Source organism: Astyanax mexicanus, chromosome 10 (assembly GCF_023375975.1).
Source record: "Astyanax mexicanus isolate ESR-SI-001 chromosome 10, AstMex3_surface, whole genome shotgun sequence".
Classification (NCBI taxonomy): Eukaryota; Metazoa; Chordata; class Actinopteri; order Characiformes; family Acestrorhamphidae; genus Astyanax; species Astyanax mexicanus.
Window position 1 is genome coordinate 1,712,477 of NC_064417.1, and position 19,275 is coordinate 1,731,751.

General features: G+C 36.6%; 1 protein-coding gene across 1 annotated transcript; it reads right to left on the reverse strand.

Annotated features, from left to right (window-relative positions):
* Positions 1 to 135: 135 nt before the first annotated feature.
* Positions 136 to 18,471, reverse strand: si:ch211-153b23.7 (kinectin). Its single transcript, XM_022683723.2, has 7 exons — positions 17,937 to 18,471; positions 11,424 to 11,574; positions 9,716 to 9,859; positions 6,903 to 7,037; positions 6,222 to 6,452; positions 4,138 to 4,263; positions 136 to 1,643 (listed from the first exon to the last, which is right to left on the reverse strand). The coding sequence occupies exons 1-7, from the start codon at positions 18,038 to 18,040 to the stop codon at positions 1,428 to 1,430; spliced, it is 1,107 nt and encodes a 368-aa protein (XP_022539444.2). The 5' UTR covers positions 18,041 to 18,471; the 3' UTR covers positions 136 to 1,427.
* Positions 18,472 to 19,275: the final 804 nt, after the last annotated feature.

Below are 19,275 nucleotides of genomic sequence, written 5' to 3' on the forward strand. Positions count from 1 at the left end.
CTAAGAAAAATGATATTGCCCTGATATGAAGGAAAATGTACATTTAGAAAATATAATCATAATAATAGGCACAGTTTTTATTAATTGGTAGCTGAGACAAAAAGAAATGTGGGAAAAACTACAAACTTAACTTCATTGTGTACAAAAATAACGTTTTTATTGGTTTTAATTCAGTTTTTCAGTTTTTTAAACAAAAATAGCATATGCATGTACAGTATATGAGCATGTGAATATAATTCAACAAGTAAAAGTGGAGAAAAAGAGGCACAATCAAGCTAAATATAAAGCATTAAATAAATATGGTTTCGAGCAGTTCTATAGTATGTTTAATGTGTTCTTTTATTGAGATACATGTACATTCTTAACCTGTGTGTGTGTGTGTGTGTGTGTGTGTATTAGGGGTTTAACGGTACGTGTATTCTTTACAAAATGTCATGTTACGGGTATTCCTTGAAATTGCCATAGGAAATGAATGGTCGCGTGTCACTTTCCAGTGTAAACGCAGGGTTAGGCGCTCGTACTGTCTCTCTCTCTCTCTCTCTCTCTCTCTCTGCTGTTGCTTTTGTTCTTAATAAAGCGCCTCAATCATTGTTTGTTTGTTTGTTCCAACCTCTTATGAGCTAATTTCTGGAGTTCAAAAATCTAGAGTTTAACAATTAAAATGTGTGAAAGTGTGTAAACTGTGCGAGTTTATTCTCCAACTCAAACTTACAAGTTGAGTAGAGGGGAACTGTTTGGTGGTGTAGAGTTTATTTCAGAGTTTATTGTAAGGTGTTGAGGTGTCCTCCAATCCCAGCTCACCATCAGTGTGTAGTCTTACCCACCAGGGCTTCCTTCCATTGGGTGTTTCATGGTGTGTTGTTGGCTATAAGAGCAAGTTACCATCTTCTGCACTGTAAAGTGTGATAAAGTGCTGGTAATGTACTAAGAAATGCAATGCATGATTAAAGTTGCCATACAATGAAAAATTGTACACACATTTTTGCAATTATTTGTTACACTGTGAAGGAGTTTATGGTAAAATGAACTCCAGCAGCTGAGATCTGTATTTTACTCTAGATGTGATAAATATTTTAAATCCCACAACAAGAGTTAAAAGAGTTACTTTAACTTTAACTCTGTTAATAGTTGATTTTAACTCTTGCATTAAGAGACAACCCTGGTTTCCAGCATTTAAAAAAGAGCTTGAGCCCCAAAACATGGTTATAATGAAGAATCATTATTATTATGAAGTATACTGTATAAAGGTGAGGCTATACAGAATGACCCGCCTTTTTTTACATCATTTTTTATATCAACCGTAGCGAAAACATACGGATAACATACCGAACTGTGGGGTTTATACCGAAGTGTGAACCAAACTGTGATTTTTTGTACCATTACACCCCTAGTGTGTGTACGTATGTGGGTTTATGTGTGATCTATATCTATGCGTGGTGTTCACAGTGTTTGGGGCAGATGTAAGCAGCTCTCTGCTCGGGGTCTCTGGGTCTCCTCTTCTCTCCTCTTGGTCTCTCCTGGTCGTTGTTGCAGCGATGCACCAGCACCGGGTCCTTCCCTCCTGGAGCTTTCTTCATCAGCAGCCTCTGCAGGATCTGCTTATCCGAGCGCTCTCTGTGGAAATCATCCTCGTACACCTTCAGCTGCAGAGCAATCACAAAAAAAATAAATTAATAAGAGACCACTTAAAAATTATGACTGAAAACCTCTGGAATATAATCAAGAGGAAGATGGATGATCACAAACCATCAAACCACCAAACTGAACTGCTTGAATTTTTGCACCAGGAGTAAAGCAGCATAAAGTTATCCAAAAGCAGTGTGTAAGACTGGTGGAGGAGAGCTTAAAGCCAAGATGCATAAAGAAACTGTGATTAAAAACCAACCAGGATTATTCCACCAAATATTGATTATTTCTGAACTCTTAAAACTTTATGAATATGAACTTGTTTTCTTTGCGTTATTTGAGGTCTGAAAGCTCTGCATCTTTTTTGTTATTTCAGCCATTTCTGCATCATTTTCTGTAAATAAATGCTCTAAATGAGAATATTTTTATTTGGAATTTGGGAGAAATGTTGTCTGTAGTTTATAGAATAAAACAACAATGTTAATTTTACTCAAACATAAACCTATAAATAGCAAAATCAGAGAAACTGATACAGAAACAGAAATTATACTCTATGATAAAAGATGTACTGTATGTGTGTAATGTGTGTAATGCAATTCTGCCATCCACTTTAGATTTGCTAGGATTTACTCCCACTCTCTGGCCAAAGTGTGTATAGCAGCAGACAGCCTAAAATCAGAGACTGTGCACATAGAAAAATCCCCTACAGTAACAAAGTGATGCATTGAATTAAGCTGATTTAAATATGCATTAGAAAAGTTAGTGGCAAATCTTACTGAAACTGTGCTTATATATTTAATTCAGTTCAAAATGTGAAAATTATATATTATATAGATGTATTACACACAAAGTGATCCAAAAATCAGCATCTCAGAAACTTGGACTTGATATAACACAGTGGACCAACGCCAGCATATGACATTGTTTATATATATATGTATAAAGGAGTTTATTAATGGGTATAAATAAAGTTGTAAATCATTTTTTAAAACGTTAATAAGTACATACTTGAATAGAAAGTACAACGAACAGCAGTGAAAACATTTCTAATACAATTTTATAGAAAGTCAGTAAGTCAAATAAAATGTTATTATAGTTAAATAAATAAAGTTATTAACAGAAATGTTAATGCTGACTGATGGAAAAGACAAAGTAAGATAAGCCTCTAGCAGAAAAACGTGAGATTTAACATAGTGTATAAACCAATGTGGAATCACTATTTGGTACACGACGGGTCACTGCTGCCCTTCCTATTTATGTGTTTTAATAATAGCGCTTATTAATAGTTTATGACATAATTAGTAACCATTGATAAACTCCTTTGTAAACTACTTAAAAAACCTTTATAAAGGAGCCTTATTTTAAATTGGTACAGATAATGTTTTGAGATGCATCTATACACTCACGAATGTGTCTTATATTAGTGTCAGAGAGGGAGTATTAATGACCCCGGGGTCAGAGAGGGAGTATTAATGACCCCGGGGTCAGAGAGGGAGTATTAATGACCCCGGGGTCAGAGAGGGAGTATTAATGACCCCGGGGTCAGAGAGGGAGTATTAATGACCCCGGGGTCAGAGAGGGAGTATTAATGACCCCGGGGTCAGAGAGGGAGTATTAATGACCCCGGGGTCAGAGAGGGAGTATTAATGACCCCGGGGTCAGAGAGGGAGTATTAATGACCCCGGGGTCAGAGAGGGAGTATTAATGACCCCGGGGTCAGAGAGGGAGTATTAATGACCCCGTGGTCAGAGAGGGAGTATTAATGACCCCGGGGTCAGAGAGGGAGTATTAATGACCCCGGGGTCAGAGAGGGAGTATTAATGACCCCGGGGTCAGAGAGGGAGTATTAATGACCCCGGGGTCAGAGAGGGAGTATTAATGACCCCGTGGTCAGAGCGGGAGTATTAATGACCCCGGGGTCAGCGAGGGAGTATTAATGACCCCGGGGTCAGAGAGGGAGTATTAATGACCCCGGGGTCAGAGAGGGAGTATTAATGACCCCGTGGTCAGAGCGGGAGTATTAATGACCCCGGGGTCAGAGAGGGAGTATTAATGACCCCGTGGTCAGAGCGGGAGTATTAATGACCCCGGGGTCAGCGAGGGAGTATTAATGACCCCGGGGTCAGAGAGGGAGTATTAATGACCCCGGGGTCAGAGAGGGAGTATTAATGACCCCGGGGTCAGAGAGGGAGTATTAATGACCCCGGGGTCAGAGAGGGAGTATTAATGACCCCGTGGTCAGAGAGGGAGTATTAATGACCCCGGGGTCAGAGAGGGAGTATTAATGACCCCGGGGTCAGAGAGGGAGTATTAATGACCCCGGGGTCAGAGAGGGAGTATTAATGACCCCGGGGTCAGAGAGGGAGTATTAATGACACCTGATCTGACACAAATTACGCAGCAACAGATGGAGCACACAGTGGGAGCTTCTACTGAAAAGATGAGAGAGAAACAGACACTGATACTGATGCTGATGCTGATGCTGTCCATGACTCAACATCTCTAACTCACCTGCTCCTGCAGCAGCGCCATCTGCTGGCGCATCTCCCCCTCACGCCTCCGCAGCCTCTTATTCTCCTGCACCATCCTCTCGTGGTCCTTATGTTCTGTCTTATAGTCAGCCTCATAGATTTTAGTCTGGAAGCAGAAATAATAATAAAATGACTGTTATTTTCTTTTATTTTTTACTATTTTCTTACTTTCTTAATATATAAGTGAAATAGACTTAATTATTTTATACAGATTGCAATGTGAACTAATGGTTGGGGTGTTTCCTTATACAAAAAATATGATAAACATATAAAAAAAGGATAATCACAAGCCATCAAGCCAAGCTGAACTGCTTGAATTTTTGCACCAGGAGTAAAGCAGCATAAAGTTATCCAAAAGCAGTGTGTAAGACTGGTGGAGGAGAACATGATGCCAAGATGCATGAAAACTGTAATTAAAAACCAACCAGGGTTATTCCACCAAATATTGATTTCTGAACTCTTAAAACTTGAATATGAATATGAACTTGTTTCCTTTGCATTATTTGAGGTCTGAAAGCTCTGCATCTTTTTTTGTTATTTCAGACATTTCTCTATAGGTATATAACTATAACCAAATAATAGTATGTTGAATAGAATTCTGTTTTTTAACCTGTGGGTTCTGCCCCCCAGTGGGCAGCAGTGGTGCTGCTAGGGGGCTGTTTAGGCAAAATGTTTGTTCTTCTTTTCTCTTTTGCAATTTTAAGATGTATTTGCAGCAAACATCTGTACTGTAGGTTTTGGATGTATCTGTACTATATGCTGTATCTCTATCTGTACTGTATTCTGTATCTGTATCTGTACTGTATGCTGTATGCTGTCTCTGTACTGTATGCTGTATCTGTACTGTATGCTGTATCTGTATCTGTACTGTATGCTGTATCTGTACTGTATGCTGTATCTGTACTGTATGCTGTATGCTATATGCTGTATCTGTACTGTATGCTGTATCTGTACTGTATGCTGTATCTGTATCTATACTGTATGCTGTATCTGTATCTGTACTGTATGCTGTATCTCTATCTGTACTGTATTCTGTATCTGTATCTGTACTGTATGCTGTATGCTGTCTCTGTACTGTATGCTGTATCTGTACTGTATGCTGTATCTGTATCTATACTGTATGCTGTATCTGTATCTGTACTGTATGCTGTATCTGTACTGTATGCTGTATGCTATATGCTGTATCTGTACTGTATGCTGTATCTGTACTGTATGCTGTATCTGTATCTATACTGTATGCTGTATCTGTATCTGTACTGTATGCTGTATCTGTATCTGTACTGTATGCTGTCTCTGTACTGTATGCTGTATGCTGTATCTGTACTGTATGCTGTATCTGTACTGTATGCTGTATCTGTATCTGTACTGTATGCTGTATCTGTACTGTATGCTGTATCTGTATCTGTACTGTATGCTGTATCTCTATCTGTACTGTATGCTGTATGCTGTCTCTGTACTGTAGGTTTTGGATGTATCTGTACTGTATGCTGGATCTGTATCTGTACTGTATGCTGTATCTGTACTGTATGCTGTTTCTGTATCTGTACTGTATGCTGTATGCTGTATGCTGTATCTGTACTGTATGCTGTATCTGTATCTGTACTGTATGCTGTATCTGTACTGTATGCTGTATCTGTACTGTATGCTGTATCTGTATCTGTACTGTATGCTGTATCTGTACTGTATGCTGTATCTGTATCTGTACTGTATGCTGTATCTGTACTGTATGCTGTATCTGTATCTGTACTGTATGCTGTATCTGTACTGTATGCTGTATCTGTACTGTATGCTGTATCTGTATCTGTACTGTATGCTGTATCTGTATCTGTACTGTATGTTGAGGATATAGAGGATATATGATGTAAGTGAGTCCGCTGGGCAGAGCTGTCAGTCCTCTCAGACGTGAGCAGAGTGTTTTATGGGTAGAGTCTATTTCTATTTCAGGATGAGAGCTCAGACACTTATCCATGACTCTCTCTCTCCTCTGTTTCTTATCTCAGGATCGTGGCCCTGGGTGAAATGTCCTGCTCAGCTCGACCCACAGACCTAATGCTGCTTCCTCACCTGACACCTCAGAGCCTCCAGCTGCTCCTTCAGATCCTGCACTTCTTTAACCGGGTTGGCCGGGATGCTGTGCTTTTGAAGCAGCTCTTGGCTGGACCGGCTCCTCTGGCGGGACTCTGGCGGCGGGACTGTGGACGGAGGGATCCCTGGGGTGGACCCGAAGCTTACGGGGGACTTCGGGGGACGCTCGAGGGGCTGAGGCTCCGAAGGCGTGATGACAGCTGACGTGTTCTAGAGAAGAGAATAAGAAAATACATGGAAGAACTTGTAAGATAAACAATATAAAATTAGTATATTTTATTCACAGCAGATTTATTTCTAATTTAATCTAAGTCAGACTTTATCTCTTTTTGAACTGCTGCTGATGCTGTAGCATTACAGAGTAGCATCACAGCGCTAACGCTCGGAGGGAAGCGCAGCGACTCGGTTCTGATACATCAGCTCACAGACGCAGCCTTGTGCTGATCCACATCACCCTAGGAGTGATGAGGGAAAAGAGCGCCAACTGTGCTTTCTCAGGGCTCCAGCAGCTGATGGCAAGCTGCATGACCAGGATTCAAACCATCATTTTTCCAATCATAACAATGCTCAATGCTAATCCAAACACAAATATAATCTACTTAAAATGAATAGAAAAAACCTCCACCTCACACATTTACACATTAAAAAAGCGTTAATCACCTGAGTTCCAACAGTCCAGTCTTTCAGCATATCAGTGCGATGCAGGCGGCTCTCCAGCAGGCGGACGTACTCCTGAAGATGCTGATTCTTCTTCAGCTCCTGCATCAGCGTGTGCTCATAATACTCACTTTTATTCTAAACACACACACACAAAATACAATATATCTATTAATAATACCACTAAAAATACAAACATACAAATACAGATATGTCTTTCTCTTCCGACAAAATTAAACATATTATAAAAACAACTAGCATTTAAGTAAGTTTTTGCTTTGGTGTACAGTTAGAGACTGTAGCCCATATGTTATATCAATTACTTAATATATATTATATAGTATATAATTCTACTTTAATGTCATTGTCTGCTTTATAGATTAAAATGGATTTGTATTTAGTTTTCTCTTAGATTTAATTAAAACACAGTTAAAAAAAAGTAAAATACAGATTTGTATTAGTAAATACTCATAGAAAATTAGACAAAGAGAGAAAATGCTATAGAGGGAAGAGTATACAGCATACAGCCAATACAGAGTCACTGTAGCAGCTCAGATAATGATGCTTGTTCTTACAGCCTACAACATAGAGAGCAGGCATGTAATCATAATATATGAAACTGGGATGAGTAACACAAAAGTAATGCAATAGTTACATTCACTGGTAACTAGTTACTTTTATTGTGGAGTAACTCAATTACTTTTTTGGACTTTTTTGGTTACTTTTTCAAAGTAACGTACCCAAATTATGCATGTAATTCAAAAAAAGTCAGTTGATATGACTTATATGACTTATAGTTATTACTGTGATTTGTAGCTTGGTAAAAGTACATTAAAATAATGAACAAATAGGCCAAAGTCTGACACTTTATATAGTGACACTAAGTATATAGTGGTCTTGCAAAACAAAAAAAACTAATAAAATGGCCCATGGTATCAGGAGGTAGATGCTCCTAATGAAGAGGACGGCGAGTGCAGCAGTGTCCTGCTAAAGCCTGGTCACTGGACCATTTCCCAGGAAGCTGCTGATTTCCATTCCATTACATAAACAAGCCGCGAGCCCAGCCATCCATATCACTCTGCATGTACTGCAGGAGCTCCATTTACACGCCCCGCGCAGCACCTGACTCCACTAATGGCTCTGTTCTGTAACAACGCAGGATCCCTAATTACTCATATCAAGTGCTGCTGTGCTGCCCTGGAACAAATACCTGCAGATACTCCATCCACCAGAGCCTGCAGAACACCCTCCATCTCCTGATTACACACCTCCATCCCTGCTGTTCTGCCAAAAACCCAAAATACTTAATAATAATAATAATAATAATAATTCACGTGTTTATCACAGAGATAAATGTGATACTCGTGCACTCGTAATGCTGGATCAACGACTCGTGATATATCCACAACAACAAATCTCTTTTGATGATCAGAACTTCCTCTATAACGACCAGGATGTAGAGAACATTTTAGGTCCAGAAAAGACGTAGCTAGACAAGCTATGGTTGCATCTAAAAGTATTCATTCATCCAGTATTCCCTTAAACGTTTTCACATTTCATCACTTCCAAGCAAAAATGACATTTTAGAGTATGCATACTGTACATTTAATCACAGCACCTGTAGAACACTGTGATATTTATTACAACAAAATTACAGTGCAATAGTGCAATAATGATCAGAGAGGGCAACTTTATATATATATATAATTTCTTTTACATTGATGACAGATAAGCCCATAACTAACATGACTAAATCTAGAGTGTGCCAATTTTTTCTGTGTTGGACTTTTAATGAATTTGAAAGTTGCATAAACTCAGCGTCTTATTTATTTGATGCGTTGTCGACATAAAAATTTAAATCTGCCACCAAGAGAAGTCTGTCATGGCTAGTAATACATAAAGATGATAATTCTGATAGTTCAGGCAAGAAAGATGGCGAATGCAGGTTCAGAGCCATTAATTTAAACTGCCAGATACTCAAATGAGGAGACATTTTCAAATGAAACAGCAAAGCTAGTGGATCTGGGCCAAAAAAAACTCCAAGTCCCAGAATTCCTAGCGGTAATCAGTGCAGACCAGCCTCAGCTTTGCAACACTCAGTTCTCTGTCGCACCTTTGTAGAGGGGTGACCATTTACAGTGGGTAAAAGAGAACAGAGAGAAAAGATCTAAAAAAAAAAAAGCCACACAAGAGAAACAAAAGATGTCAAAGCCTTTTCTAAGCTTCTTTTACAAAAACGTCTTTGCTAAGTTTGCCATTTTTTAATCTGCCATTTTTAAGGCCTTTTTTTTAAACCCGTTACATACATTCCAAGTCGAGCTATGGTAGCACAATGATTTTTAGTCCCAAAGTTTAGGCATTGGGCAGAACCTAAAGGTTCAATCAATCCATTCCATATACAACAAACTATTATCGACAATGGCATATACACATATATATATATATATATATATACATAATAACCAATACATTAATAAATAAAGATAACGTAAATAAATAAATAAAAAGCAAAACAGCTCTGCGTTTGAGTTTAACTTCCCCACAACACCATATCATTTATATCTACGAACAGTAAACTGATTGTATACTGTGAGATGAAAAATAATGTTTTTTTGTCAAAATTTTCAATTGTTCCCGTTAACCCAAGCCCAGTAAGACTATCTATGCAATAGCTACATATAGGAATTGTAAATGATGTTTCTTGCTGGGCTTTTCTCATTTGCAGCTTTTTAAGAAGTCTTGTTTTGTGAAACGCCCACCACCGCTGAGAGCTGCTGCTGCTGCTGCACAGCAGGTACTACAGGTGTGTGTTGTACCTGTTCGTGTTCCACTTTTAGCAGGAGTCTGCTGTTGAGCTGCTTGAGGGCTGTGTTCTCCTGCTCCAGAGCCGCTACTCGCTGCTGCAGGCCTGCGCTGGTGCTGCGGTAGATGTGGTCCCAGTCCTCATTTAGTTTCATCAGCTGTGACACACACACACACATAAACACACACACACACACACATATATATACACACTGCGGTGAGTCGGCGGATCCAGGAGAGCGAGTGTAACAATCCCATTCATATCCCCACCCCACCAACCCCACCCCTCAGCCCCCTCACAGGCTGCTCTCTCCTCAGGCTGTGCTCTCGCGCATTCTTCCCTGTGTCATGAAGTGAAAGCAGGATGGGAGGCAGGAGACACTGTATAAAAAGACTCATTTTATCACAGAGAAAGCCTTCAGAAGCACATGAGGGATTCATTGTTGCATTTATTTGCGTTTCCTGAGCTTGCCAGCATTCGCTGAGAGACGCCTTAATAAATCAGAGAAAGCTTTTAACGCTGGAATCAAGAAGAAGAAGAAGAAGAAGAAGAAGGTGTCATTTTGCCCATCTGCTCTTTGTTTTTAGAGTGCAGTCTCCAGATGTCCACATTACTCAGCATTACGCTGCATGGCTGAGAGTCGTGCACACCTTAAACCTCTTAACAGGCCAGAACGTTTGTCAATAGTCTGCCTGATGTTACACCGCAAAATCTTGAGGATTTCTATTCAAGCATTACATAAAAAAAGCTTTCATGTTTCATAATAAACAGTATTAAAGCATAATTGTAAATAACTGTAATAAATCTAAAAATCTAAGAATAAATATTTAAGTAAATCTGCTAATGTCAAAATATGATGAATAAAATAATAAAATTGTTTTTTTTTTTATCAATATTTTCCTAAATGCAAATCAAACAGTTTATGTCCTCCAAACCTTTAGTCTCGTTATGTTTGTCTAGTTTTTACATCTATTTCCAAACATGCAGAATTTGGGTTGATTCCTGATTGATTGTTACTGATCTAGAATTATTTACGTGGAGTAGAGAGAAAGTGAACAGGCTGCTTCTCTAAGTGTCCTGTAGGAGAATTCAAACCCTCAAATTTTCAGAATATAAATAAGTTCAATATTTTACTGCAGAAAAAAGGGTTTTGTATCACCTACACCTGTAATAAGGTTTAAATTATTATGCAATTGTAAAAATTTCTGGTGTTTAGTGTGATTTAGAGCTAAAACATTTAGGTTGATGGAGTTTGGTGATTTAGGTCATTGTGGTTAAGTGATTTTGGTAGGTCACAGCTGCATGATTCGGGTTGCTGGAGCTGGTTTATTTATATTCTATAAAAATGGGCGATTGTGTTAGTTAGTTGAAGCTGGGAGATCAGTGCAGACCAGCGGTAATCAGTGCAGACCAAACCTCAGTTCTCTGTCGCACCTTTGTAGAGGGGTGTCCAGTAACAGTGCATAAAAAAAAAAATCTTAAAAGAAGCCAAAAAAAAGAAAAGATCTCAAAAAAGGGTCTCACAAAAGAAAGAAGAAGAAGAGACATCTTAAAAATTCTTAAGGTTGTCAAATCTGGGTAGTTTAGGTGGATGATTTAAGTACTTGAAGGTAGCTGGTTGATTTAGGTAGTTAGGCTTCAGTGATTTAGGTAGATATCAGATAGTTAAAGCTTGTTGATTAACGTAGTTAGATCTGAATAAAAGCTGAAATGGCTCTTACCTCTTTGTTGAGTCTCCGGAGCTCTGTGTTTTTGTTGAGGAGCTGAAGCTTTTCCTCATCTGCAGAGGTGATGGACATGCTCTCAGTGATGAGAGTCAGCTGCTCCTCTCCAGACAGGAGCCTCTCGCCCTGAGCCAAATCCTCCACCTGCCTACAAACACAAAGAGACGATTATAATAATTATAATGATCACCAAGTTTGTGTTACTGGTATTAACATTATTATTTCCTGGAGAAAAAAAAACATTAAAGATTGGAAAATGAATAAAAAAGAAATGGAGTCCTCCAGTGTTCTAGTTTTGTTCCAGTGCTCTTGTTTTATAGAGCTTTTTCAATAATAATACGAAATATAAGGAAATTGGAAAAGTGCCATCTTGCATGACTTCGGTTAAACTGCAGAAACTATGACAAATGAAATGTCAGAATAAAAGCGAGAGAAAATAAAATTCCAAGTAAAAGTTTGAATGTTTTGTTGCACTCAAGTATAAGATCCGTATTTCTATCAGCTTTATCTGTATGTGTTGCAAGTTGCAGTGGAACCAAAATCGCTATCAAAAATATGACTTTTTGACTCTGCATGAATTATTGCATGGATTATCACAGGACACCATTAGGAACCTCTACAACTCATCATGCTGGAACCTCTGGCAAGTTGTATAATACATGCAAAACACAGTGCAATAAATATGATCAAAAGTTACTTATAACTGTCCAAAATGTTTTATCATTTTTTGTTCTTGATAATTAGCATTGCAATCGGACACTTCCTCCTGCAGGGAACCATTTTTGCAACTATTACTCTCATTTGACGATTTATTAATTATTATTATTTCTGTGGTACCACTTTAAAATAAGGCTCCTTTACAAAGGATTTATAGATATATTTTATAAACCATTTATAACCAATTACAGGACATACATAGAAAGGACAACAGAGGCCTGTTGTTTGCCAAATAGTGATTTCACATTTATTTGTACTGTTTAACCTTACTGTTTATCTTACTTTATCTTTTCTATCAGTCATCATTAACATATCTATTAATACCATATCTATTATTAACTATAACTACCCAGATTAATCATTTATCAAATAATTATGATGTATTATTTTATGTATATTCACATAAAATAACATTAAATAAATTGTTGTAACTATGTATTAATGGTTTATAAAGTAATTACAACTTAATTTTTAACCATAAATAAACTCATAAACCTTATAGACTATTTATAAATTCTTCATAAAGGAGCCTTATATTATTAGTGTTAGAAATATTTTTAACGTAAGGTTGTGCATGTAATTGAAGTACAGTAATTGTACTTTCCATTAAATTATAAAGCATTTCTTTTATTTGTGAGCCCTAATTGGTCCATTTTTAAACCCCAAACAGTCTTAGGGTTTTCTGTAAATGCTCTTCTATCCAGTATGACTAAGTTTTCCAGTTTGTGCTCAGTGTGTGAAGCTATTCAGAGAAGTGACGGCCGGTTCTGAGCGCTGATGCTGTATAATATCACACCATGTTGATCAGAAATCAGAGAACGAGGTAGAAAAAGAGGAACCGGGGTGTGAGCTGTGGTCCTCAGAGACACACACACCCAGAAAACAGCAGTATATCATCCACCACTTCAGCATGAACACCACACACACACACACACACACACACACACACACACGCACTTTAACCACAATGAGATAATAGGCCAAGCAACTTTATAGCATATACTAGACAAACAACTACTTTCTATCCTTTAAAAAACGCTTTTATTGTGGTAATTTCTGCCTCTGCAGCGCCCCCACAGGTTCAGCTGTGCTATAGGTGAGGATGATGTTTCCGTGTACTTTAGTATGCAGACACATCACAATATGCAAATCAATCAATCAATAATACCGCCCCCTGCTGACAACGTTCAACCATCTGTGTCTCACCACTAGCAGCAGCTCAACCAATCAGCTCTCCCTATTGCCCCACCCCTAAACCCATACATCACCCATTTTTGTTAGCCTTTTTTACATTTGAGCTGATGAGCTAAAATCAGGGTGTCCAGTTCATAATAATAATAATAATAATAATAATAATAATAATAATAATAATAATAATAATAATAATAATAATAATAATAATAATTCATCAACCCTCGAACTGGTGCTTTGTCTTTTCTATTACTGTTATCCTACAAATATACAGCTCTCAAAAAAAAAATAATAATAGCGCACTTAAAAATGATAAGTTTCTTTAATTTTACCAAATTGAAAACCTCTGGAATATAATCAAGAGGAAGATGGATGATCACAAACCATCAAACCACCAAACTGAACTGCTTGAATTTTTGCACCAGGAGTAAAGCAGCATAAAGTTATCCAAAAGCAGTGTGTAAGACTGGTGGAGGAGAACATCATGCCAAGATGCATGAAAAAAAACTGTGATTAAACTGTGATTAAAAACTGTGATTAAAACTTTATGAATATGAACTTGTTTTCTTTGCATTATTTGAGGTCTGAAAGCTCTGCATCTTTTTTTTTATTATTATTATTTCAGCCATTTCTCATTTTCTGTAAATAAATGCTCTAAATGACAAGGTAGCCTAAAGGGGGAAATGACTACACACTGATGATGAGTGTTTGTCAGAAAATGAGGGATACACTCAGTATGCAAATAGATTGTGCCAGTAGCCAATGGAAAAGAGGCTGCCAATGACAACAGACTAAATATGTGCCCACAAAGGTTCAACTAACTCCAAATATAGAATATAGAAATATCCAATTTTATGTAAAACAGACTTAATTTTTACTATTGAAACCTTGAACACTTGACATTGGAAAGTCATTAAAAGTCACTACTCGAGTGGATTTTATGAATGCACTACATACACACACCTTCACACATCATCAAATAACATTTATTGGTTCAGTGCTCTTTCTGGCTTCAGCTTTAGCTATGAATGTTTAAGACTTTCCGTATTGTTAACTGCATGACTTTATTATAATACCTTTATTTTTAATACCATATGATATACAGTATATATCATATCATACGAACCGCAGCTCCTTGGATAACGAATGTCGAATGAAACGCGTTATGCATGTATCATCAATTCTGGCCTGTAAAATTTCAGCATAATAAGCCCTTCATTAATTTTGTGATGGTGATGGTGTGGAAATAGTGTACCTTTCAGCAGAATTACAGGCAGTTAGTGTGACAGAAAGGTCAGGGTATAAAGTTTAAATTGTGATCAGTCCAAATGCACAAGTAAATACATTTACTGAGAGAGATTTTTTGGTTTATTTAGTTCATTTTATTTATTTAATTTTGTTATAAAACCCTTTTTTGGCCCACAACCATGCCCCATTTTTTAAATTCAGTCTTCAACAGGTTTGAAATTGACCTGATTTACAAAGAAATTCCAGAATCTGTTATTTCCTTTACCTGTAAGTTCCTGTAAGTTTTAGCATCATATAGAGTATTGATTTACCTGTCTTTACCTGTCCAGCATTTGAGAAGTTCTTTTTTTTTCTGAGAATTTTTGTGTTTTTTCCAGATCTGTTATTTTGACTTCCACAGTTCCCCTGAACTGTAGAAATGTACGGAAAAAACAAAAAAACAAAAAAACAATCGGCACTGTAGAAACAGCAAGCTAACAATGACTTTACTCTTGTCTAAACCCAGCCTAAAAATATATTTTTTATACATTAAATATGTGTATAATTGCCTATTTTTATTAGGAATTTTACAGGTCTCACAATAAGGTTCATCTAAATAACCAGAGACCAGAGACAATCATTTTTCCGATTCATTTTTTAACAGTTATGCTTTTTATGAAGTCAGGTCTGTTTTTGTCAGCCTATTGTTATAATCTATGGTAACTCGGCCCACACACACATATAAACACACACAAAAGTTTTGGGGGGATTTTTTGTTAGGTGGGCGCTGCAGCCCACAGGTCTTCATCAGCAGAGACAAGATAATCTCATTAGAAGCTCATCTTCTACTTTTTAACTTTAAAATACATTTTATTATTAAGTATAGTGTCTTATACATTGACCTAATTGCAAAGGTAAAATATGTAATTAAAAACATTAATAAAACTAAAACTTTACCCTTAAATATAAATATTAAAATGCTTCAGAGATGTAATTTTTTTTGCATTACTGTGTGACTCCAAATCCTGTCTATGCTATAAAAATGTATATATATATATATATATTTTTTTTAATAAATCCATAATATTTAAGTTAAATTAATACACATTTTAGTTGTGTCCCTATGTTTCACTCAGTCCTATTTCTGTATATTTGATCTTTGATTTGTAACTGTGACTAAGGAGCACAATCTCAACACTCAGTCCTGTTACCTAAATTAATTCTAAGATTTTATTTGTTTATTTTTAAAATATTTCGCTTGAATGTGCTTAGTGTCCTCGTTCTATTAGCATAGCTGCCATTTAGTTATTTTACATGTTTTTTTTTAGCTAATTCTACGCTAAAAACTCATTCCTGTTACCTTTTTTATTCCTGTTACTCAAAACATAAAAAGTAACAGGAGTTCCAGTAACAGGAGTGTTTTTTTTTTTTGTCAAATATCAATTATTTGAACATGCAGTTAAACATTTCTTTAAAATAAAGACTTTTTTGAGAGAAAATCAAAGGAATTAGTGGACTTTCATTTAAACATGCATTTTATACTACACATGAGTTTTATAACCATCTTTAGATTAGAAACCTTTTAAAAAAATAAATAAAGCTGCCTGAGATTGACCTGTACATGTTTTGAATAGTTAAATAATGCTATTAGATTCAGAAAAATGTAGCTTTAGCTTTAATTTTCTCATTTAAAAGAGAATAAAATATGACCTCTAGTCCTAGAAAGTTTTCCGTCTTCAAAATGTCACTTTTTTGTATCTGCAGGGTAAAATCGCACCGTCATTCAGGGTGGAAACGGGGCGTAATAATCTAATTCTGACTACAGAACCTCAGAGCTAAGAAAATAATCAGAGAATCAGAATAATCTATCACCTAATATTTTATACTCTTCCCATTTAGGAGTGTGAAGAGTTATTACAGAGCCGGGACCACGCTGGTGGGGGGAAACTGATAAAACACTGTCAGAAGTCATAAATTTTAAGGTTTCTTTTCCCGTTTAATATTCCTGTGATATTTCGGTTGTTTACGCTGGTGAAGAACGCCGGACTCTTATTTGTGGGGTAATTATTCAAAAGGACAAAGAGTTTCAGGGTGATTTTAGCAGTATATTACAATGCTGTGATTAATGGAAAAATGTAATAAAGTAAAAATCACAGAAACTCTTTCTTTTAAAAGTTAATTGGCGCTTCTTAAACTCCCAACCTCTGTTTATCTGACATAAAATTAAATACCCAATTAATGGAAATCATCTCAGCTCTAATCTGAATGAAATAAGCTCTGTTATATCATGACATGATAAATATCATGTGACAGGAAGTAGTATCTTGCCCTGTGACATTTTTTACTTCCCATAGAAGCTATGTAGCATTTACATGTATGTCATTACCTTAGAAATGTACAGGAAAACTTGTAATTCAATTCATATACCATAATGATTTAAAAGTGTCTTTTTGTAAATATATATAAAGTTATGATATACAATTTTGGGGGAAGTCAGTGACAGTGGAGTATTTAGATTTGTTAGAAAGAGCTAAAGAGATTAAAAGAGATTAAAACAATATAACAGTGGTGAAATAACAATATATTTCTGTTACTGATTTAAGTGATACTGATATAAGTATTTGATATAAGATCCCATATGATAATTGGATATAATCAGATTTAATCAGTCATTTATTACAAATTAAATCAATTAGGTGAGCTGTTGGTGAAGTTGACAAATAGGCTCTTAATTGTATTATTATAACCAACTATTTATTAATATATTTTCTACTGTATATTTACTGTGGAGAGATGCATTTTGGTTCATGACTACTGCATTTAAGTGTATTTGTATTTCGCCAAAATCTCCAAAATAGCAACTTTACAGGAGAGAGACAAAAAAAAAACACTTGTAAAAAGTGTATAAAGGTTTTATAAATGGTTTACAATTAGTTTATTAATGGTTACTAATTAGGTTGTAAATGCTTTAAAAATCATTAATAATCAGTTATAACACATACGTAGAAAGGGCAACAATGACCTGTTGTTTGCCAAATAGTGAACCCACAGCCATCTATACTGTTGCCCTTTCTACCTACATATTAGTAACCATTAATAAACTAATTGTAAACCATTTATAAACTGTTTATAAAGGTAGTCTTATTTTAAAGTGGTACCGTGCATTTTTTTATAGGACAGCGTCGATTTATTATTACTATATTCACATTACATTTCTTTTAAAAGCTACATTTACTGGCTTTACTGAGATAAAGTATCCCAGTTTCTCCCACTGTTTAAACTGTTTAAACTGTTTAAAACTGTTTCCACCAAGACAAAAAAGGAAAACATAAGCATTAAAGCAGCAGAGCTTTACTTTACTTTACTTCTACTCACCCCGAGTCAATAGAAGTCCTGTGTTCGCTCGTGTCCTCGGGGAGGGAGGGCTGTTTGGTTGAAGATTCCTCTTCTGACAGTGAAGATAATGAGCTCCCATCCATGGCGTCTTCCCTCACTCTGATTTATTCTCCCAATTAAAACTCGTGTCCGAACGGCGCCACAGAGAAAGAGTCGAATAAACAGCCAAAAATAAAAGGCTCAGTTTAAAAGCTCTTCACACCTAAAGAGGAAGTCCGAAAATAAGCCTCCTGCTCTCTCATGCAAAACAACGCAAAATAGGAAGTGCCCCCCCGAGCGGGTCGGCCTCGCTTGATCGCTCGCACGCCGATCGCACGTCCACCGGCCCGGCGTCTGTAACGCTCACCACTGGGTCACGTAATGAGATCATCCAACACAAATTACAGCTAGAAAAGAAAAGCCGAGCAAGAGAGAGAGAGAGAGAGAGTTCTAGTGCTGGTTTTATTTACTGTATATCGATCCGTTATCAGTGTGAAGGTCACAGTGACAGATCTGACACTGTTCCTCTGTTCTGTTTACTCTGATTAAAGTGAGAGAAGAACGAGGAAGTGTGACGCGCCGCGGGAAATTCCTCTTTTAAACCATGTGCTCTCTGTGGGCTTTCTGTCTATAGAGCTCTGACCTCCTCCAGCAGAACCGAGTAGAGGAGGCTGATCATGAATCATTTATCAGCTGGTGTTTCAACGTTGAATCAAGGTTGGATTTGGTGTTGATTTTGAAAAATGAATAAAAGTTGATATGTTCAAACTTTAATAAAACATAGCTCACTAAAACTAGAAAATACTGTGATTTTTAAGGCTATAAGATGCACTTAAACCCTCCTGTTATGTTCATTTGTCAGGAACAGCAATGGTGTGAAAACAACCAGAGTTATTCCACTAAATATTGATTATTTCTGAACTCTTAAAACTTTATGAATATGAACTTGTTTTCTTTGCATTATTTGAGGTCTGAAAGCTCTGCATCTTTTTTTGTTATTTCAGTCATTTCTCATTTTCTGTAAATAAAAGCTCTAAATGAGAATATTTCTATTTGGAATTTGGGAGAAATGTTCTCTGTAGTTTATAGAATAAAACAACAATGTTCATTTTACTCAAGCATATACCTATAATTAGCACAATCAGAGAAACTGATTCAGAAACTGATTCAGAAACTGATTCAGGAACTGATTCAGAAACTGATTCAGGAACTGTGCTCTCTATTTTTTTTCAGAGCTGTATATTGTACATTGTGTACACTTTATTATTTTAGAAAAAAAAAAGAATAACGGACCAGTGAACGAAACCAAAACCTTGTGCCTCAAAATATGATTCCAAAA